This window comes from Zingiber officinale, chromosome 4A (genome assembly GCF_018446385.1).
Source record: "Zingiber officinale cultivar Zhangliang chromosome 4A, Zo_v1.1, whole genome shotgun sequence".
NCBI lineage: Eukaryota > Viridiplantae > Streptophyta > Magnoliopsida > Zingiberales > Zingiberaceae > Zingiber > Zingiber officinale.
Genome location: NC_055992.1, coordinates 142,590,165 through 142,616,885, shown reverse-complemented (window position 1 = coordinate 142,616,885; position 26,721 = coordinate 142,590,165). Strand labels below are relative to the sequence as shown.

The window sequence follows — 26,721 nt, the reverse complement described above, 5'->3', positions numbered from 1 at the left end:
GTTGATAAATCAATGTCAGTTCAAATTTATAAGAATTAAGGGATTAGTGAATCTCGGATTGCGTAATTGTTATCCATAGAAATATTTATTTTAAGAGTATCCCTATCTGATTTTTTATTTAAAAATTTTATTTTAAATTTTAGATTGAATAATTAAAAAAATTTTATATCAGTTATTTTATTCATTCTCTAAATTATGTTTGTATGAACAGTATTTCTAAATTCCTTCTCTAAATTGTGTTTGTATGAACCGTATTTCTAAATTTAAGGGATGAATTTTATTCTTTAAATATTATAGAAGAGAGAAGAATAGGAAATTGATATATGGTATATTGAAAAATAAATATTTAAATATAATAAAATAAATTTTTTATTTTAAATTATATATTTTAGATTGAGAAATTGATATGATATTTTTATATTCTAAAATTAATTTTATAAAATATCACGTCAAATATCTAATTTTGTCCGTAATAAAGATAAGATAAAACACTAATCGTGATTTATTATCGTGGGATGGACGACCGCTTGAGATGATATCATCTTTACTTAAAAAGGATTAGTGGGCCACCACGCAAAAAGACTAGCAGGGCTTATATCGACCCTCTGGCCACGCATACGGTCAACCATCGCTTACATATTGCCACGCATCAACGGAATCATTAATGACAGAGAAGCCGTGGAGAAAATAAGAGAAGCGGTGCAGGATACCTCAGGTGACGGGATCCGATCCAGTGAGTCGGTGGAGCCCAGGCGAGGAGCTCTTCTGTAATAAATCTCGCTCTCTTGTCTTCCCTCTCTGCATCTGTGGCGGTGAGGTAGACGGCGACATGGCGGAGTACGGCGAGGAGAAGGAGAGATCCAACGGCGTTATCGATGGCGACGAGGAAGGCGTGCGAGGCTCGATCGAGATCGAGCTCGACCCTGTCACCTCTGGCGGAGGCGAGACGCTCTACTCCGTCCTCCGCGACTTCTTTGCCGGCGTCGTTTCGCCGCCGCCGCCCGCCCTCCTTCAGCGGATCAAGTCATCCGCCTCTGAATCCGCACCCCGCCTTCAGGAAGCTTCTCGAAACTCGGCGAGGAACCTCTGCCTATGGACCCGCCGCGGCGGCCCCCTCCGCGCCCTCTTCGTCATCTCGGTATGTCGCGCTTGTAGAGTTTGGATGTTATTAGATGGTTCACTTCGCTTTTCTTTCAGTTCTACTCTATAGAAATTTGGACGGTGTTATCTTTGATGCTTTGATGAAGCCAGAGTATTTGGTGAAAGATGAATGCTACTAAAATTCTTTGAGATTCCTTAAGCCTTTTTTCAGTAAGTATCCGAATCAAGTGTGATTATGCTTTTCAACCTTGTTCCTTCTGCATCCATGAGCAAAGGTTATGTCTAGGATGATTGCACGGAATTTAAAAATTACGCAGTCTCGCTTACACCATTAGAATCCCTCTTTCTTGCAAAAATTCATTTATAAAATAAATAATTCTATAAATTTTACTTTAAAAAAGTGCTTCCATATTTGGAGTTCATTTTAACTTTTGCTGTCTGACAGTTCTCAATATACCGGGGATAAATCAACTATGGCTTTTTAGTGAAATGATGTGGCACGACATAGAAACCCTTGACATGCATAAAGCTGAACAAATAGTATACTAAAAACCTTGAATTTGATCAAATCTAGTCTGCTCTCTTTGGTAAAATTGATTGAGATACAAATTTTGCACTTGATTAGCTTACTTCCAAGTATTGTACCAATGATTGACATCACCTAAATATTAGATAATCTCAGAAAGATAAGACTGATATAGGAACATAAGTTTAGTATCATGAAATGTTAGGTAGCCAAAGAAAACTTCATGCTGACATTGGAAAAGTGAGGTAACAGAACATTTTCAGCTAGATTCAATTTCTAACATTAGTCAAGTATCATGAAGCTTAAAGCAATTGAAGAAAGCTTCATCCGGACATTTGAAAAAGTAAAATTAACAAATCATTTTCAGTAAGATTCAATTTCTAAACAATGAATGGGCATGCTATGCATAAAATTTAGTGAACTATAGATTATAAAGTGATGCTATGGTAACAGATCTTGTTTTACTCATAAATATTCTTTTCATCCTCTGAACAATGTTATAAATTTTGGCCATCTAGGTCAGATAATTCCTCTATGAATTAAAAAATGCTTCCTTAAATGTGTCTACAAGTGCTTCAAGAAAAATGGTTATCATGCTGTGCTTTTGAGTCATGTAAGGCACAGAAATCCTGCCAGTTGTGCAATTTCATATTCTCACTGAACTCAATCTATATCTAATTGTGAGTTCAGAGCAGCAATGCTTAAATAAATGTTGCAACAAGTTTGAAGGCTGATCTGTACCTGGTGTTAAGCTTCAGTTGGCAGAAACTAGGTTTGATGTTTAGCTGTTTTGTGAACTGTTTTTCAATTAGATTCTGGTATGTGCCCTTGTGTAAATGATGTGAAATTGGAACTTATCCAATATCCTTTCTGGTTGGGAGGTTTCTGCAATTAGCTGCAGAAATGGAGCTTGATACTGTAGCTGATATCTGCTTGAGCTAATACTTACCTGATACATGATATCTGATACTTAACTGAGCTGGAATGTTCGGCTGAATCTGTATACCTGCCATGCGAGCCATGCTTGGTCTTTTTCTTACTTCTCTTTGGCTTTTTGCTCGGCCCGAAGGCTTATTGTTGTCTTCTTGATAGATGGAGAGGTTTTATCTTGCTATGTTAAAAAAAAACTCCATAACAAATGTGCTTCCTCACATGGTTCATTACTATTTCATGGATTAAAATGTACTTTTGATTGTCAAGGGAGAACCACACCTCCACTTCTTTCAGCCCGTCATGGATGCTGCATTTATCACTTCAAACAGTACACCTAGGACCTCAAAAAGGTGTACCAGAATTTTTTTTGTCATGTCCTAGTATTCAAAATCAATTTTGTATACATCTTCATCTTGCCATGAACGATTCCATAATTTGAATTTCTACCAGTTTCTTCCATCTGTGAACCACCATCCTACTCATTCATGTTCTGCAGTTTGATAATTGTGGGCATTCAGGATGCTACCGTAGAGAAGGAAGCATAAAGTTAAAGCCTATTATTAGTTTTTGTTGTGAATTATGATATATAATGTATAAATTAAAAAAATGAAATCAAAATCAAAACCTGATTTATAAATTCAATTTCTAAGTAATGTAAATTGAAGTTTTTCTATAGATCATATACTTAATGGTTATGCATGCAAGTTACATGAAAATGTTCTCTTCTGAATTTCTAAGTTTTCATATCTTCTTATTCTAGTATTTACAACCCTTAATCTGCAATCTATGAAGTACTATAGTGATTACAATTACAATAATGCAACACCAGAAGTATCTGGTTTATGCAAATTAAAGATTTTTCATGCTTCACTCCCTTATGACAATCTTGATACTTGAGTTTCTCTATCTCTTACATAAGCAGTTTCTAATGGAAAATTGTTTTAATTGTTTTTCGTTACTCCAACCGTTTCAATAATTTTCAAATTTGCTTTGTTGATTCATTTTGTTTTGATACTCAGGACCATAAGTGAAATATACTTAATTCTGTCACATTGGTGATCTGATTATTTGAGTCTGTCGCCATAACAATTAATATGCTTAGTTCTCACATTTGCACATTGAAAACCACTTACCAACTCTTTTGTGTATGGCAGGTTGGAACAATCACTCTTTTGGCTTTAACAGGGTTGCTGATATTTTTTTGTTTCTTGGTCACTGCAACACTAAATGCTATTATTATCTCGTTACTGCTGTCCTTGGCGGCTGCTGGTGGTTTTTTGGCTATCTTCTTTGCATGCTTAACAGCGATATATATTGGAGCATTATCCTTTGCAGTTTTCATAATCTCCACAACAACCATCTCAGCCATCATAGCAGTCTTTGTAGCTACTGGTATGCAATAAATTCCTCTTAGCCTTGACTGTAAGTGTAATTTTAAAATCCTAAAGGATAAACCAAACTCTTTCCACCATCACCAAATAATGTGAATTGAATAGCAAGAAAAATAGTACTGATAATTATGGAGGTTTACTTAAATGTTTTATAAATATTCTGAGGTAACTCATGCAGGAATGCTTAATAATTTTTAACTTAATTTTTTTATTCTGCAAGTCTTGGAATATTTTATAAAAAAAATAAAGTGAGGAGGGTAATGATGAGAAATTTAACAAGGGTTTTTTGAGAGTTGTTCTCCTTCTAAAGAGGACTAGACTAACCATAAAAATTCATTGATTGTAAGTTTTAAGCCACATTTTGGATTTTGATATTGTAGTGTGACACTAGTTATTGACTTTTTTTTATTGTTATATTATATTATAATATGTTATTTTGCAATGAATGTCATGTGTTTATTTACATCTTAATGTGTTTATTTACATCTTACTTCGATGGATATATATTGTTATTTACTAATGTGTTTTATTGTATTATGTATTTTCTTGAAATACGAAATTTTGTCTTGTTATTTGGTTACTTATGAGTTATCACTTATTTACTTGTGATTGTAAACTTATTAGTATTCATTAATCTATTTTATTATATTATGTTAGTCATTTTGGATGTCAATATTGACCTATTTTATTATAATATTATTTTCAAGTCTACTGCCTATGTGCTATGTAGTGGACCTACCATCTGAAATCTCTTTTAAGATATTGCATCATCAATATTCTCTTTTTTTTTGTGTGTGTACGTTCTATCCTAAGAATCCTAAACCCAAGAGGAATATAAGAAGAGCACAGAATTTTTAAAGTTTTTTTTTCTGTATTTCGATGATCCATTCTTTATTCTATTAGCTAGATCTTACTAATTTTGTTGTTTACTTCCGAACTTTGTTTAATTTTTTTCGTTATTTTGTTTAATCTAACGTTTTTGCTTGGTTAACTAGGATGTATTTAACTTGGGTTTTTTGGTTTTTTGGTTCGTAGTCATTAAAATGGTTCTACGGATTGTTGAATCTGAAATTTGGTCAGCATTTAATAAGTTATTCAGTGGACACATTGTTTAGTTCACTGAATAGAGTTGGAACACTGGCTAGAATCATTGTACTTTTGTCTCATTTCTATGTTTGATATGTAGGAAATGTGCAACAAGCAGGAGATGTTAGCTTCAAAAGATTTTTTTGAAAAATAATATAGTTGAGTGAAGCATGATTATTTTTCTGCAACTTTTTTACTTTCTAATTACAAAATATATAACCTATTTGTTAGCTTATGTTTCTGCCACTGGATTTTTATTCTACTCGCAATTCCGATATATAGACACTCCATGGTATAAATTGTGGCAGGATGGATTGCGTTCTTCTGGCTTGTGTGGCTTGCTGTTAAAAAAAGTGTGAACCTCACCAAGAAATCTGTGAGTATGACGAGCTCTGCTATTTCTGCATACTCAACTGCTTGGCAGGCAAAACGGGATTTAGCATCGAAAAGAGATTAACTGAAAACTGAACTTGTAAACATCCCTATCCTAGCTATGACTCCCCTTGGTTTATGCATAAAAGCTTGTAAGATAAGCGCCACTTTGGTGAACTGTTTTCATACCTGCCTGTGGTGTTGCAGGTATTGCACCCAAGTTGATTGGTTGAATTTAGTAGTCACACGGTAAGAACTCTCTGTTGAACCAAACGGTTATTGTGAATATCATAAGATGGTTGTTTTTGTATTTTGTATTCTATTGCGGTGTTAGCAGCAAAAATCTATTAATACCACTGTTAAAATACACTCCGATGTCCTCGGAGAATTCTAGGTCTTTCAAATATTTTAGAAAGCCACAGAAGGAAAAAACTAACTGAAGTTGGAGCTTAAAAATTGTGGCTGTGTTATTGCATTAGAATACACACGGGATTTATTTTTAAAATGTGAGATCACCTTCACTTCACCGGTAGATATTAACAATATAGCTAATTCAATCGATAATGTTAACAATCATCACCATATATGTATGCATAAGCAAATGTTAACAAATGGAGAGCTAAACAAATATATCTTTTTGGCTAATGTTTGTGGTCTTGGATTTGAAATTTTATTTTATTTGAAGAGTTTGATGTTGTCATGAGGAACTTATTTACCAACTAGATTTACAACAGGAGGAAGGCCGAATGGTTTATAGATCTGTTTGATATGAATACTTTGTTGACGTTCTTATCAAGAAATTGTTGATGTTAATTGGCAAATACGAGAGTTGATTTATGGATTTCTATATCAAATTTGAGCTGATGCTCAAGTGGGGTAGACAAGATTCCAAACATAAAAATGTTGTCCACGAGGTTCAAGTTGCTAAGCATAAAAAGATTCTGCTGATTTATTGACATTGATGTCGATATTGATCCTTTCTGTGCAATGATGGCTTTGATATTTGGAGAAATAATTTAAGTTAAATTGTCTTGTGATTATGTATTTGAGTATGTAAAGACTTGCATAAATACACATGAGGCCTCGGGAGCTCATGTTCAATAAGGCCGAGTGATATTATGGATGATGATTTAACATAACCAAGATGACACACTCATTGGTTTGGAGGTCATGGAGTTTGGAGAAGGATGAGATGGAATATCCGAGGGATTGTAGGATAAGAAGTATCAAGGTAGCAAAGATGACAATTGATGGAGGTGCACTATATAGGTAAAGACATGAAAGATGACATGGGGAGGTAGCAAAGATGACAATTAATGGAGGTGCATTATATAGGTGAATACATGAAAGATGACATGTGGAGATGAACCGAGAACTTGTGTACATCTATGGGACCAAGTAACCAAACGAGAAATGATTGAGGAGCAAAGTCAAGATGCAAAGGTAGAACTCAACTTAAAATAGCTTAATCGATAGGATGTAACTGCGGGGTTTGTGGTTTGGATCAACTTATGTTTTTTTCCCCAATCAACTAGTGGGGAATGCAGTAAATCAATGCTAAGTCAATTAGAGAGTCGACTTAGGTTGAGGAGCAAACAAACAAAAACATTCTATTAGCAATTGATTGGGTAATCAACTTAGGTTGAGAAGTCAATTATCAGAAATATTTTATTCATGAGAGCAGATGCAGGATCTATTTGACTAATACTATGATTGAAAGCAAGAAAGATTTGTTACCGCTCAATAATGATCAATTACCAATGATTATTGTACATCGGTCGATTAATGTGTTCAAATAAGTTAAATGATCAATGATGGACAATGAGTATCGAAGGATCATAAAAAGAGGAGTTTGTGGGGGTTTCAATGTTGATAATCCTAGATTGTCAAAATCTATTTAAATCTTGTATTCTTATGTTTTATTCTTTATTGTAATATTTACTTGCACGAGATTTTTTTTCACCGTCCGTAGTAGTTGATTTAGAATGAAAAAGTTACAGACATTTTATAGGAGAGATCCATCAATGGATCAGTGAGAATTCAAGAAAATGCCAAACAACGGGTTAATAATTATGTAATATTAATTTACGTTTGTATTCCATTGTACTAATCTAGTGGGAATTCAAGAAAATACCAAACAACATGTTAGTAATTATGTAATATTAATTTACGTTTGTATTCCATTGTACTAATCTTGTGTGACGTTGCTAGATCAATAGCAAGTGTATTGGTAGGTATTTAATTGTTGTTCACCCTTCTCTCTAATGTATCTGTCTCTATATCATACATTATAGTAAAAAGATGATTATATTTATCCTAGACATCTCTCATAGCCCGTTCTCAAGTTATATGAAGGGAGGTAAATCACGGAGTTAATTAATAGCCAACCGCCAAGTTGATTAGAGGGTGGGGGAGATTTTTTTTTCCTGAGGACATGCACCCATCGAGAATTAATATATCATACATACTATAACAAGTGGTATCAAGTATAAAAGATGGATAAGATTAATTATGAGATTCCAATGTATGAACTTTAAATTTTGGAAAGAATTGGTGGAGCATTGGCACATGCTTACCCATGGAACGAATCTCACCATATTTTGGGGGTATCAAAGGCCTATAGATAAAAGAAGAAAAGAAAAATCAAAAGAAAGAATGGGATGAAAAGACAAAATACAATTTATACAGAGAATAGCAAGATTTTCAAATTTTTTATTGTATCTAAGAGAACCTTGGATGAGATAGAAGAGTGTGAAGATGTAAGGAGTCTTTAGAGAAAGATCTTGATCCCAAGGAGAAGGAGGTTCAAATCCAAAAAGTGGAAAATGAAGAAGTTGTCAAGGTGAAGAAATTCTAAGGCCAACCATTGAGAATGTTAACGATAACACAGCCTTTTAAATTGGGGCATTGGATGGGTTTAGAGTGGAGAAGCATCCCGTTCCTAAAAGGATGAAGAAAAGTCCAAGATGATTGAAGAGGAGATCTTGGAAGTTCAAGCCTCAAATACCTCCACTCAAGTCAAGATTAAAGTACACATCATATGTTTCGGGTATAATCAAAAGAGGCATTATACGAATAGGTTTTTAATTGCCATGGAGGCGAGAAAGGTAAAGGACATAAAACTCTCTCAACTTGGTGAGTTATGCAAATTTTTTCTACTAATCCAAGTTGTAGGAAAAAAGTGAAAGCAAAGAAAAAGGAAGAATCGTAGCATTTACTTCACTTGCCAAGATAGAGAACACTAGCACACCAAATACCAAAAGTAAAATGTAGGGAAGAAGGAAAAGCCAAAGAGGGAATGGAAGAGAAATGGTGGTTCATGCCAAGGGAGAGATATAAAAGTAAAGAAGAAGGTATACTCTCCTAAGATAAATTTGAATTCGAATTTAACTTTCATGTGTAGAACAATACATACTTTTTTATGCACCTACAAAAAAGTTTGGTTTTAAATATCATGATAGATTTAGGGTTAATATGCACGATAACTTTCGTAGAACATTTCATGATATGCATACCTTGTCTAATGTTAGGAAGGTAGAAAAAAAACTTAAAAGGGAAACCCAACAAGGGTAAGCACATGACTAGGTCTAGGAATGTCCAAGGGCAATATAACAATTATAGGATAAAAAAAACTAGAATTAAAAAATTAAGCTTTGAGAGAAAAGTTTGAGGACTTAAAGAAGAAGGCTTTATGTATGGGTCCAAGAAACTTAGAAACCATTCTAAGTAGGTAAAACCCAAAGCATGATTGATCAAATTTTATAATTATGGCAGCGTTAGCCATTTAGAGTGAACAATGCCAAGGTGGCATGTGGACCTAGGAAGGTAACTAATAATGGAAGCTCTAGGGAGAACTCTATGAGCCATTTGGGAGCCATAGTCTTTGGATCCCAAGAAAGAAATGCTTGGGATATTAAAATGGTTCATAGGATACGCCAATATGATCAAGAACATGTAGAAGACTCAATCCTAGGCAAAGCATGGAAATGAATTATAATTGTATGCAATGCTAAATAAATTGATGCCATGAATGTATTTTAGTTTAGAGTTGGCAAATACAATGGGCTGAAACTAAAATTAGGACTTTAGGATCAAAGTTATTGAATCATTTAGTTAACTTTGAGGAAATAATCTAAGTTGCAAATCTTTTTTTTTTACAAGTATATATGTATTGAAAAAATATCTTTGCAAAATTTTTTTTTTTTTCAAAGGTTTATGAAATTTTTGATGAATTTTAAAATTAACATGATTGACAGTTTCAAAAGTGCAATCAACTATTTTAGAAACAATTAACTAGACTATCTTCAGTCGTCACTAACATAGATAGGAGTCGACTGACACTAAGTTTAGTTAATATGGTTGGAGTCAATTGTGTAGGATCATTGGAGATGGTAGATGGAGATGAATAGACACGTTCATAATTCATTCATCTCTAGGAAAACAAGTTACATAATAGAAAACCAATAGAAAAAAACACTTTGAACAAAAAAGTAATCCAATGATGCTTGGTGATTTAATATGGTCTCAACGTTCACCCAAGGACCCCTTCTCATGACTATCCGTAAGGTAGATCACTCCTCACGAACAATACTAATTTCCTCCTTCTCAATAATCGAAGGTAGATAAACCTTTTACAATATCTTTTTAAAAAGTAGAAAGTTTTAGTACAAAAGAGAGAAAGAAATGAAAACACAATGAAAGCTTTTTACAATGAGTATTAGAGAGCGAAAGTGAGTTTTCAGCAGTCTTCCCACGTCTCCAACACCTTGTATATATATAACCTTCTTCGTAAACTTCAAACTAGTGATCGTTCGATTTCACCCTAAAATATGAAACACTCAAGAAGCCTCTCTAATATTCAATGACAACCAATCATGGAGTGCCTCCGTCCTCAAGTACCCACCAACTAAAGATATAACAATATCTTAATTCCTTAGGGACGATTGTGAATGTGGAACAACTCCAAGAGACTAGAGTCTGTGTGTCAAACAAAGACATCATTAAAGTTCAATCATTTACTTGCCAAACGAAGGAAGCCACCTCTCATAAACTCGCCTACATGCTACTTAGGAAAATCACAGAATGCTCAATGAAGGATAATTGACATTCCAAATTATCACAAGTTTATACTTAAACAAAGCCAAAATAGATATATCATTTTGACATACATGGAAATAAAATTGTATAATTTTAAATGTCGTAACATATTTTAGGCCAAATAACTTTCACACGTTTTGCAGACTGACTCAGAAATCAACTAGGTGTGAGGGCCTAAAAGTGCAAGGAGAAAAGTCCGATAATGACCTGATGTCTCTGAATGTATGGCATCATGAAGGGGTTTCTTGTACTTCTTATGGTACTCGGCCTTTATGTATTGCATGTCCAATTCAGTTCTGGTAACCACAACCCTCACAAGTGTTTTGTCATCTGTACCTAAACCCTTCATTGCCTGGCGCAATACCTGAAAAATACCAATTCTAGATCAGCATCGCCATTCAAGAGACAGATTTCATTGTCATCAAAGAATAGATCGAGAGTAAAATATTGTCTTCAAAGAATCGATGATGGGTAAAATACCAAGATTGTTGATTCATCTATCTTCATTAAGTCACTTATAATTCCAACAAATGAAGTAATGTAACACATCCCAGTAACTTCAAAGTAAAGTTCAATTCAAACTAGTTCTACTCGGCAAAGTTGCATGTAGAAATTCTAATCGTAGCATCATCAAACACTGATGATACTAATCACTGCGCCTGATTCTAAAGTTATTTTCATTGTTCCACATGAACCAAGTTATTTTCATTGTTCCACTGGTTCATGTAATAAGATACAACAAAATGTCGAGACACTTCATGTCTAAACGATGGTAATGTTGGGTTTTGCAACCTATTGGGTCTAATAGGTCTAGCCAAGAATGTCGAGACTCCTCAAATTGGAAGCATAGTTGATATATAAACAATGCCTTAACCGCTAAGAAGGCATTCAAAAGTAGTTAGTTCGTAGGCAGGGACTAACAAATATAGATGATATAGATAATGTGTATCAGGAACGACAAATTTCATTAGATCACTCCGGAGATATTTGTTGAGATCAGATCCAACAAGAAGATTAGAATTACCTTCTCCGAGGTGCCCCCTAACTACCCACTACAAACTAGTCAATATATTACAAAGCGAATTAGATTATCTTATTTTCTTAATAAAATTAAGTTTTTCTTAGTGGGAGAGAATAATACAATGGAACATATTTTAGGGTTGTAAATATTTTGAGTTTTAAAATTTTCCAAGTTTGTTATACTTTACTTTCTATTAGAAACTAGTCAATCAGGCATTGCCTTTAGGAGTAGTTTATTCATTCTATAAAAGAGCATCTCCACCCTTCATGTAATTATGGTTTTAGTTGTCATAAAGTTTTCTCGCTTTATGAGAATTTTTAAATTTGTTTCCAGTGTCACATGGATAAATCTTAGTTTGATCCATTGAATAACAATTTCAACCTATTATTCATAACGTTAGGATTCACAAAAAAGGATCGAGGAAAATAACAATTCTATCAAAAGTAGTATTCTAGGTTCATCTTGTGACCAAATGTAGGAATGATTTTACCATTCATTAGACATGGACCAAGTGTTCTTGTGAATCAAACATAAACATGTTGTAAAAATTCTAGAATTATTTCAAAAACCTCAAATCACTCAAATGCACCAATTTCTCCATCAAAAATAAGACTAAACTCACTATATCCACCAAAACCTAATGGTAATTGTATATGAATCCCTTTCCTCTGAGTTTTCATTTCCAGTAAGTAGAATCAAGCTTGATGCCACACAGAAGTACCAATCCTTTATGGATGGTTTAAATGTGCTTTTGACAAGTTCACTAGAATTAGCACGAAAAACAAACTCCTAAAAGGTTACTTACTAGATTCATATTCAATCAATCCATGCATACCATGCAAGAATTGCACATTTCACAAACTATGAGAGGTGGGATCTTACTGATATCATGCTTTACAAGACCAAATTGAGAAAATCCGTACCTTGGCAAAATACTTAGCAGGATTCTCTGCACACCTGAGAATTGTCAGAAGAGCAAATTCAAAAGGTCCAGATGTTTCACTCTTCACGGCCTATATTTTAGAAAAGTTTTCTCAATAGCCCAATACGAAGAACATTAATAGAGAAAATGGGGTCAAAGCCAATGAAAAAAAAATGACAACCTTCTTCAGCTTGTTCTTGTAGGTATGATCATAGCAAGCAGCAACAGCTGCCAATTGCGCCCTGCTGCGTTCACTAAAAATGCGGATGAAGGTCTTTTCATCTGTTCCCAACCGTTTCTCCCCAGCTTTGTATAGATCCTTTGCATCTTCTGATACCATATGAGGATCAACTTCATGTCCTTCATAGCGTACTTGTCCAACATATGCCAGCAGTAGCTACAGACAGAATAGCATTTTGAATTCAAAAGGACATGAAAGAAAAGTTCTATGTTTCTGCATTCTAGTTAAATACGAATCACTGAACATGATGATTAAAGTATAAAAGTATAATTCAATTTCGAGTTACAATATCGACAGCTAAAGAAAACATCTAAGAATAGGATTGTATTAGATATCATCCAAGTTTGTAGATGGAACTAGGAGAAACAACATAGCAAACATTGTTCTGGTTTTTGCAAGAACAGCTATGGTTAACATAGAGAAAGTATTTCTCTTTTGCAACAAAGTGTTTGTTCTTTTTCCCACAGTAAATGATCGAGGTCAGATTCTTTTCAAGAGATTTGAATGATAAAGTGAGGTGTGGAGAAAATCCATTCCATGGGAATTTTTTATTTATTTAAAAATGTCATTTTTTTAAAAAAAATGCAATTGATTAGGTTTCTGAATTTCATTTGAAGGCGCACTCAAGGTTTGGTATTTACCAAAGGTTGCACCACGAGTTGGAATTACCAAAGGTCACACCTCAGTCCCAAAATAACTTGCATTTTAATTAAAAGAGAGCACCTCATATTTTAATGCAAATTTTAAAAATATTTTCATATCATTTTAATAGTCAAACTCACTGTGATTCTTGACAGTACGATGAATCAAATGGAGGTCTAAGTCATTTTGGCCATCAAGGTATTTGGGCAAAATACCTTGATGGTGTTTTGATGGTCAACATTAAAAAGCAAAGGTATGAATGCACCCTTGAAAGCATCATGCAATGGTATCCTATGGTCAAAATTAAAAAGTAGACTCCTGGAAGCTGCTGATATTGTCATCTTGACCATTGAAAGACTATCGAATTATTTTGTCCAAAACATTTTGATGCTTTCTGGCAATCAAAAACAAAAAGTAAGGGCATGATTGAACTCTTGAGAGCATCATGAATGCAATGATGGTCTATGTTATCATTTGACTACTGAAAGACCATCAAGGTGTTATGACCACAACAGCTTAATGACCATTTTAGTGGCCAAATCAAAGAGTATAAATAGATTCACAAGAGAACTATAAATGTAATGATGGTCCTATATCAGTATTTTCACAATTACAAAATTGTTAATGCATTCTTGTATAGACAAGTCACCAAGGTATTTTGACCAAGCCCCTCAAAAACCTTTCCAAGGTCAAGATGACAATATAAGAACTTCGAATGATGCTCACAAGAGTCGATTTGTAGATTTAGTTTTTGATTTTGACCACTAGAGCATCATCAAGATGTTTTGGTAAAAATAATTTTATACTTTAGTAGCTTTTGTTAAAATTTTCAAAGGACTTGTTTGTGATTTTTAGAAATGTTTGGATTTTTTGCAAAATTACAATTAAATAACCCAATCCCCATTTCTCTTCTCCCATGCATGAATTATTTCATTTTCTAGCAAACTCTAAATTCCTCTCGTCACACCACCACTATCATCACATGCTGCCATTACCCTCACACACCAATGTTGTTGCTACTATCACACACTGTGCCGTTGCTCACATTGTTCCTTGCTACGCCATACCTCGACAATTCAGCCTTCCTTCACCATTTGGCATGTGTTGTTCCTTCTACAAGGCCTTCAAGGCCATCATCTCTTCAAGCTCTCCTCCATCCTCAAATGCATTATCCATGGGTTTAGTTGGCTATCACTGCCCAATTGTTATGGTGTGCTATGTTTCAACCAATTAACCATCAAAGGGGTCACATGAGGAAGATTCCATGAGTAGAAGCACTTCTAATCTCCATTTTGGCTCTTGATTCGACTTCCTTCTTGATCTCCTTAGAAAAGATCATTAATCTCCATGTCAAATTCATCATTGGAACTAGGTGCATTACTGTTATGGTTTCTCTATGATTGGGTTGCACCAAATTTCCTACATGTATAATATTGCAATTGCAACCAGTATCCCTTGGTGGCAAAGGAAGTTAGAGGTCTTACCCGTTTTGATTGTTCACTACATGTTATTTGTTCATGGCTTGTCTTTGGACAGTTATTTTTGGTGTGCACGGAGAAAATTGAGGGCAATGTGATTGTAGACAAGGAAACTAGGAAATCCAAAGGATATGGGATCATTACTTACAAGCATATGGAATCCACTACAAGAGCATTGTAGAAAATGACCGATATAACTAAATGGTGGCTTAGATTTTGGTTGGTTTATTCTTACACTACAAGTATCAGTCCAGCCAACATACATGGACCCATCTGATTCTATTGGAGGTATTTTTGAAGTTTGCCTTCATTGTAGCAAACATATTCGAGGGTATATTATGATCTACCAATAAAAGGAGAGTAGAGTTTCCTAAGGCGAACTGGTGTGATTTAAGTCTTTGATCTAATGGGTTTCTTGCTTGTTTCATCTTATTTACGTTGTGCATGATTAGGTTTATGAAAGTAGATATAATTATAAAGTTGTTGGAAACAAAGTTATTTATGATCACATCCCTACTCTTATTACATGATAGCTTCTCCTATATTGGCTAATTTTTTATATTCTAGTTATTTTGTTTATTCCATATTGATACTCTCAGATTGGATTTCTGAGAAATAACTACAAACTAAAAGTGTGACAGAATAAGGTACAATGAATTAATAAAATAACGAATGCATTACTTGTATCAAAGAGCTTTGGCTCCACCCTCTGAAAGAGCTACTTGTCTAATTATAGTATAGAGCTTCGGCTTTGCACTTTGAAAGTATTACGCAACTACTTGTGGTATAGAACTTCGGTTCCATCCTCTAAGAGAGTTGTGTGACTACCTGTATAGCACTTTAGCTCTAGTACGTAGAAGTTGCCTGGCCACCTATTTGAGTTACTAAAATAAATAAATTATTTATATTATAGAGTCATTGCTCTATGCTTAAGGACCCTTGGTCTTTTTGTGTGTTTGTAAGCTTTGACCATTTTGCATAAGATATCTATCTCACCCCACCAGGTAGATTGCAAGTCATTCACCCCTTTCGATACATCTCTAGGTTCACCCTATATACACACACACGATACATTTATGTATTGAGTGGATTGCGAATCGTTCACACTAAGTATATTCGATACATCTTTATCGGATGCGGGTCATTCACCCTATAAATTCATATATGATTATGATGCATTTCGTTCTTGATAGATTGCGGGTCGTTCATCCATATATACAATGCATCTTTCATTAGACAGATTGAGGGTCTTCTACCCTATATATATATGTTCGATTCCCTAATAAATTAAAAAATAAATACTTGTAAGAGTGTAAAATAGAAAACATAAAAAATGATAAAATCATCTAAGAGGAACATAAAAGAGAAATTTGTGCTAAAAGATTAACGAGGTTTAATTGGTGGAAAATGATAATCTTGATTATTTTATTCATTAGATTTTTTTAAGAGATATTCTACATCATGCACTTGAAGGGGAGTCTTGTTCAACGGTAAACTTATTGCTATGTGACCTTATGGTCACGAGTTTGAGTTGTGGAAACAACCTCTTGTAATGTAGGATAATGTTGTATACAATAGACCCAATGTAGTCCAATCCTTTTCCGGGACTTTGCATTGGCAGGAGCTTCACTGGGCTATCTTTTTTATACTACTTCATGCACTTCTTTCTTATACCCACTTTGTATGTTTATGCTCACTTATGGAGTTTTTGACCTCCAGATTATATCGTTGTGAAGAGTGTATAGCACTAGTAGAGTTTCTTCATAAGTATAGATATAGTAAGCTTTTGTCTATATTTTGCTTTGACACTCTTGCAGTTTACGTGCAACAATCAAAGTTAGTTTTACGACAAGCCTAACTCATGCGAGACGTGACAACTTTTCCAATGGTCAAACTGACAATATGAAATCACCATTGTATTTGCACTGATTCCAAGAGTCCATTCATACCCTCACTAATGATTTTCATATGAATCCATCAAGGTGTTTTGGTCAAAGCACCATGATGGTCTTTCAATGATCAAAATGATAATACAAAACCATCATTGCAGTCTGATGGTCAAGGGCTCATTCATGCCCTAATTTTTTTATTTTAACATTAGAAGATGACGAAGATATTTTGTGGCCAAACCACATTGATTGCCTTCTAGTGGTCAAAATGATTCATTAAGCTTTAAGCAATTGATTTGTGTTCTTATTAATTTTGACCATTGAAAAGTCATCAAAGTATTTTGAAAGTTGTCAGAAAATATGAAGGACACCCTTTTAATTAAAATGTTAGGCTATTTTGAGAGGTGCACCATTTGGTAAATATCAAGCGTTGAGTGTGCCCTTTGCTAAAATGTCATTTAAAAAAAAAAATGCTTCAAAAATTAGTATCTTACTTTCCCTTCATCTAATATCTGTCACCACCATCCTTCATTGTCTATGGCATCTCATAAAATAAAAGAACACAATGAAATAGGAAACTGATGCTTAAGTTTAATTAAATAGCTTACTTTTAACACAGCACAACATAAAATAAATCCAGTATATCCAGACAGTAAAAGGATATCATCATTTCAGTATTACAATGTACAAAAGAAAAGGAAAACTTAATCATGAGATCAAGAAATACCTTTTGGTGATCGCCAGAGGTGCAATAATGAATATCATGTTCTAGATAAACACCAAATTTGGCATAGTATATCTGTCTGATTGTTTGTATCTGCGAAGGTGTTCGAGAACATATTATTTCAGTGGCTGCATTTAGATCTACCATATCCCCACTGAGAACTTGCTTCAGAGCAGTTGCATCCCTTCCAGCTGGATCAAGAATCCAAAGAAGCATTGCTTTCTGAAATGGAAGACATTAATCATTGCTAGATGTTGACAAACTACTCCTATACATGCCAAATCTATCTACGTTGAGTAATTTCACTTCACCAAGGGACAAAATAAAGTAGAGCCTTTTGTAGTAGTTGCCAACTTAGCCCACGTAGAGAGACACTCGACAATAAGAGATTTATGAAATAAAGTGGAGTTGTAACGTGTAGAAACAATTTCAACATTGGTTTTGACCAGCATAAAATTGTGTTTATGTAGGAGTATATATTTTTGGCACATGGAGAATAATTTGAGAGACAATACCAGCACAAGAGAAATATGAAAGTAGTATAAATCTGGAGTAGGTTGCCATATATTCATTACAGAGTGGATGAAAATAGTGAGGAGAGTAATTTGAGAGGGAATACCAATAGACATGAGAAAAATATTGAAATAGAGTATAAAGCTGGAGTAGGCTGCTGAAAGAGTTGATGGAAATAGGTAAGGAACAAGATGAGGAAGCATAGAATAGAAGCTTGATATTACAAATATTGTATAATAAGATGATTTTGCATGTGATTGGATGGGCAGGAACCTAAAGGCAATATAAGCATTAACAACACCGTATGAGGAGGGTTGGAGTGATCCTCAAGGCAGAGAATTCAGACAAGGTGCGACTCCTAGCAGCCTTCTAAAACGCAAGGGGCAAAAATGAATCAAAATACATACTTTAAGTAGGAAAAGTGTATCTAATCTACGGGTGTAACTTGTCTTAGATGAATTAAATATGCACTCTCAATGATGGGCATCTTTTGGAGAAATTGGCTAGATTCGTCATTAAAGTTTTTAACTAAGTTTGCCTACTGAGAAGAAATTTCAAGATGGATGACCTCTCATGAAGCTCCTCACCTTGGAGGGCTATTCCATCGTGGGACAAATCTACAAGGCATAAAATGTGGGATGTTGGTTGAAACAACAATATTTATATGTTGCCAAACATGGTATGGTGTGTTACACAAGCAAAATCCATTTTAAATTCCGAAGCTTAGCAACTCTGCAAAATTATCATCTTGAATTTCCTTGCATTCATAAAACATATGTTCAATAAGAATATTGTTACATGCCTTAAAGTGCCCGCTGAGTTCTGATGATAACCGATTAGTAAGCTCATCAGAATACATGATTCTGTACTCCTGCTGAATAAGTGCACGCTGGGTTGCATCACGATGAGCAAGAATATTTATAACAGCAGCAGAATCACAACCAAATCCTGTATGATCATTAAGGCATACACTCGAGTAAGTATAATGCACAAAACTGTATGACAGAACTAAAGTCAGAAATGCTTGGGCTTTCCATTCAGATAATGTTGGAATGTTTGGTATAATAAAAAAAATCTCAAGCACTTAAAATAAGGATTACAAACAGGAAATAATTTTACTTAAATTTAATTTATTGACCTTCAATTCAAAAGCAAAAGGAACCAAAGACTAGCTAACTATGGCAATAAAAAAAAACATAATCCTCAAACTTTCCCATTGTATTCAAGGGATTAAATCAATTATTAAATCATCGAAGTAGCAGCCACCTGCTTATTAATGTATAACTAACAAAAATATACATATCAATAAGCACATAGGGATGCATAAAAGAAATTGAAATTTTCTCTAAAATCTAAAAAATTAAAAAATAATAATTTCACAACTTGACAATTGCATTTTTCAAAGGAGAAATTTACCCAGAAATAAAACATTATAAAAAATATAGTTTCATTATAGATTATTGAAGCTAAGTCTCATGCACAGTTTGTGTTAGTTATTTGATGAAACAAATGGCACAAGGTTCTAAGCATATTATGATTAAGCCTTTATGTTCTCATTCACTTCTATAACAACATGTTGAAGTCTAAGTTTCAATCAGTAGATTTAATTTTATTGAAGTGAAATTCACTAAGGGCCTTTCAGAAAGAGTTTCACAGAGTTGAGGAAACCTATCAGGAAAGATGTGAATCATTGAGGGGTTACGTCAGCCCTTAGTGAAGATGCATAAAGGAGCAGTGATGATGAGGTCTTTAGCAAGATTATACTCAGTGATACTTCAATCTTCACTGAGGATAGCACTTCTGCCCAGTGAAGGTTTCCATCGCACTCTTTGCATCAACCACAGTCAAGTGTTAATTTTGATTCTCATTTTCATAAAATTTGGACAAGTAAAAAAACATTATTTTTTCTTAAGTCCTACAAGGACCAAAACACTCAATTACTCGCCATAATTTGGATGCCACTATCTGAGAACATGCTTTTGGAGATTCAAGTCAGAGAAAAATGATGGCTAAGGATCAACTTTGCATCCTCATCGTGTCACGGACTCCCTCTGGCTCATTTTCATCTCGGGTGAAATTGATGGAGCAACACATAGTGACATTAGAAGACGAGTTGTCCACCAGTGACCACCTTATGAAAATCATTCGGAGAAGCATTAAGAGGCTTTTGAGGATCATCTTTCGAACTTCCAAGAAGAATAATGGAGGAATTAAATGAGGCATAAGTTTTGGAGCACCAGATGTATGCACCAAATGATGAGCTCATGCCAGTCATTTCCTTAGCATTTCGCATACTGATTATCTCAGCCACTAGTGGCATTCATCATACCACCCCTTGTTATACAAGTTTCGAGCATCCTCTAGTTCATACGAAAGCCTATCTGTCGATCTCCAGTTTACATGCTAAAGAAGCCTACCGTGCCACATTTGCAAAGCATTCGCTTGATTTAAACATCGTATGACAAAAACAAAGGTAAGAACTGACCACCAGCAAAAAATCACTCAAAAGATCGCATTCAAAGTAAGAACTCTACCGAAATGAAACAGGAAGATCCGAACAAATGGCGTGGACGGGAGGAGACGATTGCAGGCATGAGAATAGCAAAGTTAGGGCAAAACATGATAGGATTACCTTTGAAGGCTTTGTGAAGATCGATGGCGTCTCGGCGAGGGTCAGCGAGGAAGGGGGGAAGGGCCAGCGTCGACATGATCGCTTTTCCAGGTATCGCCTCTCCTTCGCGTCTCCGATGGGATGCGGAAGAAGGCAAGGACGAGACATTTTTAGGCGGTTGCTGATTACCAACCACACCAACCGGTCAATATTGAGGAAGGACACGTCCAAATGGCAGGAGGCCCGGAGTCGTCGCCTGCTCAGTACTCCTCTTCCTCGTCCTCTTCCTCTTCCTCTTCATCCTCCTTGACGTAGACGAGTCAAATTCGAATTTTATTCGAACTTGCATGGTTAAAAAAAGAGATTGGAAGAGAGCTAGCTGAAGGATTCAACAGAATCTTCCAGTCCTTGATTTCCTCAAGAACAAAGATTGGATAAGCTGTTATTTTGGGGGCAAAAACTCCGAAGCAGGCGCACACTCTGAAACTACGAAGCAGGCGCCTCGGCTTGTGCTACAATTTAAGCTCATTAAAAATAATTATTATTGATCAAATAAATATTATCAAATATTTTTTTTAAAAAAAAATTAACAACCATTTGTTTCGCGTGTAATTGTTTAAAAAATTATTAGTGCTTTTTTGCACTTGAATATTATTTATCGACCATAGATTACCAACTAAAATAAGGGATTATCGGCTATTTATTCTCTTTTTTTTCTCGTAGTGACAAAAGTCGACCGGCAAATTCAAAATTTTGATAACCAGATACCCAAAACAAGTGGACACGTTTCAGAAAAGACATCAGAACATTTTTAATGAACAATAAGTCCACCTCCAACTCAGAAATCCAAAATAACAAGATGAATGATGCTGAATTAATTTGGCATATTTTCAGATACTCGATCTCTCCATGTGTTAGTTACTTGGGGTGTTTTGAATTGCTTCGAACAAACATTGCTTCTAGCGTAGTTGGTATATATGAGCCATTTTACCTTTGAGGAATCTCTTTGGACAATTAACAAGGTGATCTTTAGTCAAAGTTGTTGGAAAATTGATTTTGAAATGAAATTGAGAATCAAATTAGTAAACAAATCAAAATAATTTAAGTATGGAGGAGGAAAATATGATGATCAATTTGATAAATTTTACATAGAATGTTGTATTATTCATCAAACTATAGCACTTACTCTTCTCAATCAAATGAAATTATCGAGTGTAAGAACCAAACTTAAAAAAAAAATGATTGATATGTTGATAAGTTTGAGTTTATTCCATGATTTGTGGGGGAAACTATTCTATCAGCAAATCATATTCTTAATAAAATCCTGAAAAAAGGAAAGATAAAACTCATGAGTGAAAGAGTCCTAAGTCTTCCTATAAATATTTAAAAATATGGAGGTGTTTAGCTAAAGTGGAAATACCTAAGTCAAAAGATAACAAAGCAAGATAAAATTAGAGGTGTAAACGAGTCAAGTTGCTCACGAGCTGTTCGGGTCTCAATTTGAAAAAAAAAAAAAAAGTTTGTTCGATTCATTCGATTAAGTTAACGAGCCGAGCTCAAGTCTAATTTAGAGCTCGAAAATATTATCGAATCGAGCTCAAGCTTAATATTATTTGATTTATGAGCTCACGAACATGTTCGTTTAGAAGTTTGTGAATGTATTCATTAAGAGACTTGTGAATATGTTCATTATGAGACTCGTTTATTTTAAACAAGCTCGTTTAACTTTTAAATGAGCTATTTTCGAATCAAACTCAAGCTGCTCGCGAACTATTTAATTTCATTATGAACTGAGCATGAACTTAAGAATTAAAGCTCGAATCGAATTCAAACCTAGCTCGAGCTTAGGGAAAAATGAACTAAGCTGAGCTCGAGCCTCTTACTATTCAGTTTGGATCAGTTCGATTACACCACTAGATAAGACTAAAGGTAATCGATTACATTTTTATTAGATATACCAATAATAGTAATGTATATCATTTTTTTAGTGAACAAACCAGTAATTCCTAATAAACATGTTGGAACAAATCAAGGAATACTATATATTTTTGAAGATATCTTTTCTTACATAGAGAAAAAGAAGAAATTTAAAATAAAATAACTCATGAAATTCTGAATATGAATAATCTTGAAAATAATAAAGAAAAGGCAATAAGAGGGTAAAAATAGTAAAATATTTTGATCCTGACTTCATGACTTATGTTTGAAAATGAATCAAGGATAATGTAGCTAAAAGTGCTTGTTAAGAGTTGTAGCAAAAATAAGATCAAAACATGAAAATATAATATATAATTTTTACTTGGTTCACAACCTTCAACTACTACTTCAAGGCTTACAATCACGGATCGCTTACAAGTGGACAATTCACTAAATATCTCCTTTTCAGGAAAAAAACTTTTCAAAGGAGGAGATAGGCCTCTTACAAATGATAAGGTATAGTAACAAGTATACCACCCCTTTTAGAATTAAAAGTACGAATGAAAATAAAGAACTAAATTTACCAACAACATTGAGATCAAAATTATGCGTGGGTTGTCTGAGGCATAGTTTGTAGGGTCGCAATCCTACGTAAGATCAATTTGGAGTCCGAATTTGTTTGATCGGAATCAAATCGTAGAATAGTACGATCCTACTAAACCCTTAAAATTTAGTCTAGTATTTGATATGATGATCAAATTGATTGATTAAATCAATTTGATATTTGATTAAAATTACTAGAATAAATTAAGTCAAATTAATAAAATAATATTATTATCAATGATATTAATGGTAATAATAGGTTGAAATTATATATAATAAATCAATTAATATTATATATATATATATATGATAATTTTAATAATTCTATTAGGGTTTGAGCTATTTAAATTATCTTATTTAACTTAGGAGTTGATTGAATCAAATAATCAAAATTTCAATTAAAAACTAAAGTCATTGTGTCATCTCATCTCCTCTCACCACTGTGTTGTCTCCTCTCCTCTCACCTGTGTGAGGCTGAAGCACTCTCCCCTCACCTATGCTCACCACATGCGCATTGTTGCTCCCCTCATGGCCTCACCTGTGTGCTCGTGCATCCATGTCACTACTGTTGCTAATCGTCGACTAACGTCTTCCTCTCTTTGTCCAAGCGCTCACCACCGCTGCTTCCCTCATGGCCTAACTGAGCGCTCGCACATCAATGTCGCTGCCATTGTCAATCGTAGACCGACACCTTCCCCTCTTTGCTCTACTCCACAAGACGTCGGTGTTGCCTCCTCGCATCCCCTCTGTTGTAGTTGCCCATCGAGATGCTAACGAGGACACTTGGTTGATTAGAGATCTCAAGATCTTAGTTCAATAAGATAACAAAATTATGAAAGTTCGTATTGGATTAGTTCCCCTCTCATTCTTAGGATGAAAATGTGTTGCCTACAACATATAGTAAAGTTAAGTTATAAACTTTAATGGCTCATATATTTGGAAAAGTGGAGTATCATCAATATAAGTGTGGAGATTAGATACTTCCACTACAAAAATGTTTGTGTTTAACGACGGGAGTACCGATGGAATCTCAACTCCGTCGGCGTATACCGACTGAATATACCTTTGTTGGTAAGTACCGACGGAATCATTGCACGATGGGACCCATCACAGCAGCCCGAGTCAGAGGAGACCCCAGACCCATCAGACCCAGACCCCGCTGATGATTAGATTTTTTTAAGGTATGTTTAACTATAACTTGATTTTTTTTAGATTTTTTTAGAAATTCATTGAGTCAAATATATTTATTGTATTAGGATATTATTAGATGTTTATCTTAAAGTGTTTTACATTTTTCAGGAGTTCATGCTGATATTCACCATCACCACTATTATTGGTTATCCAAAATATAATCCAAGTATTTTTTTTACAAGTAAAATTAGTTATATATAACAATGTTTGAGTTATATTACATTTGCATCGATTTATTCTAATCATAATCTATTGTATTTGACTTTTACATGATTATATTTGGATATATGTATAAGTGATATATTATGGTATGTATTTTGGATATTTTGTATTTGTCGTTCACTTATATACTTTTAGATACTTATGATTGTGAGAACTTGATACTTAGATTTTATTATAGTTTGGAGATTTTCTATTTGTCGTTCAGTTATGTTTATATATTTGTTGTATGTTATATTTTGGAGATTGTGGATTGATTTATATTGTGATCTTGTTGTTGTATGTTGTTAATATATCGTGTGGATTGTGTTTGTGATGCCATCACTTGTGATGGTTTGTATTTGTATTAAATTTGTATATGGGAAACGAGCAAAACAAGAGCTGGATTTCAAATTCTTTCCAATTTTTTACCAACGGAATTATAGTTTCCGTCGGTAAATTATCGAAAAGCACAGTGATTTTTGCTATATATTCCCGACGGAATAAGGATTTCCGTCGGTAGGTCCCGACGGAATCACTGATTCCGTCGGGAATCACCGACGGAAACCCTTATTCCGTCGGCATACTACCGACGGAATAAGTGATTCCGTCGACATACTACCGACGAAACCCCTGATTCTGTCGGTAATCATCGACGGAATCACTGATTCCGTCGGGAGTCTCCGTTTACCGCCGTTTGGTTTTTTACCGACGGGTAAAAAACGCAGTCGGTAATATACCAACGGAATTATATATTCAGTCGGTACTTACCGACGGATATACTTTTCCGTCGGTAAAGTGAATGCCGACCAAAATACTTCCGATACTATAAATTCCGTCGGTATTCCATCGGTAATGTCATATACCGATGGAATACCGACGGAATATTCAGTCGGTAATAATGGTATTTTTTGTAGTGTTCAATGAAAACACTTATGAATCCAAGATGTTCTTCATGTCCAAAATGAACATAACAGTAAAACTATAAAGATGTGAGAGGTTATTGTGTAGTAGGTACTATTGTCTTGATTTGCATAAATGGTTGAGTAATTCAAGATATCACATTCACTAAACAATCTAGTAAATCCAATGGTATTTTACTATGGAAGGTTCAAAGTCACAAGGATTCTCTCTTAATGCAATAATATAATCTTTCGATTGAACTCTCCGTGTCATATATATGTATATATTAATTTTCATTTATGTGATTGATCGTTAGAAAATTAGTTTTGAACCAATATACTTCTGAAAATGGTTCAAGTGAGTTCCATATAAATCTAAAAATTGATTAGAAAATTAAAATCTACCATTTGAGTAGATAATTTTAGAATATTTAAATTCTCAAAACTAATTTTGAGCGAATTAGGAATTAATTATTTATTAAAGTAAGCTAGCCCATGATGGAAAGGGACACAAGATTGTTCCATGATAAAAAATAAAAAAACCTTCCTTATATTATATTTTCTATTGTTGGAATTTAATGGGTTCAATCTAACCCATGCTTGGATCCTATGAGGGTGGTGCATAGAGAGCTTTAGGGTGCACTTTGCACGTATGCATTATTGTGAGGAGCTTTAGGAGCCTTTCTTATTGCATAAATTGGCTCTCGAATTAGCTAGGTATGGATTGGTGACATGATCTGGAAATTAGGTGGGCTCATTGTGGATCAGTGACCTGGCTAATCTGGATCATCATATGAAGATGGATGAATACAGCTCATCTAGATGAGAGGACATAAGTGATCCTTCGGATGACCCAATCTGAGTTAATGAATTCAAAATATAAAACTCGAATGTATCTAGATGGAGGAACAAAGTGTTCCTTCAGACGTGACTCGGTATGAGTCGGTAATTTTGAAATGAATAAATTAGATGAACTCAAGTGAAGGGACAATGTATTTTTTAGAAAGGGATGCGATCTGGATCATCCAGTTCAAGTTAGACAGATTATATCTGATTGAACCAAGAGGTTCCTCTAATCCTTTAAATAAGACTCCTCTACCAATTCATTCATTCAAATCCGAATAAAAGCATAGTATTCTATACTTGTATTCAGAAAATTTGAGAAGCTTGTTCAATTCGGAGGTCTTGTAATTTGTAGTATTGTTATTACAAGATAAAGTCATTATATTTTGGGAGACAATTGTCCTATTTCATGAACACTATGTGTAAGATAAATTTATTTTAAAGAGATAGAGTCCAACTCTAATCTCAACTTCACTTAGACTATCATTCTGTCCAATCTTAGATTGTATCACAATTCACC

The 26,721-nt window shown here is 34.4% G+C and overlaps 2 protein-coding genes across 2 annotated transcripts; one reads left to right on the top strand and one right to left on the bottom strand.

Annotated features, from left to right (window-relative positions):
* Positions 1 to 774: 774 nt before the first annotated feature.
* Positions 775 to 5,719, top strand: LOC121971531. The gene is made up of 3 exons (XM_042522844.1): positions 775 to 1,138; positions 3,715 to 3,952; positions 5,346 to 5,719. The coding sequence occupies exons 1-3, from the start codon at positions 830 to 832 to the stop codon at positions 5,492 to 5,494; spliced, it is 696 nt and encodes a 231-aa protein (XP_042378778.1). The 5' UTR covers positions 775 to 829; the 3' UTR covers positions 5,495 to 5,719.
* A 4,774-nt stretch (positions 5,720 to 10,493) lies between these two features.
* On the bottom strand, positions 10,494 to 21,035 carry LOC121971530 (annexin D5-like). The gene is made up of 6 exons (XM_042522843.1): positions 20,569 to 21,035; positions 18,739 to 18,884; positions 17,427 to 17,645; positions 12,631 to 12,846; positions 12,451 to 12,540; positions 10,494 to 10,870 (listed from the first exon to the last, which is right to left on the bottom strand). Exons 1-6 carry the CDS (start codon positions 20,642 to 20,644, stop codon positions 10,667 to 10,669), a joined length of 951 nt encoding a protein of 316 aa, XP_042378777.1. The 5' UTR covers positions 20,645 to 21,035; the 3' UTR covers positions 10,494 to 10,666.
* Between the last annotated feature and the right edge of the window lie 5,686 nt (positions 21,036 to 26,721).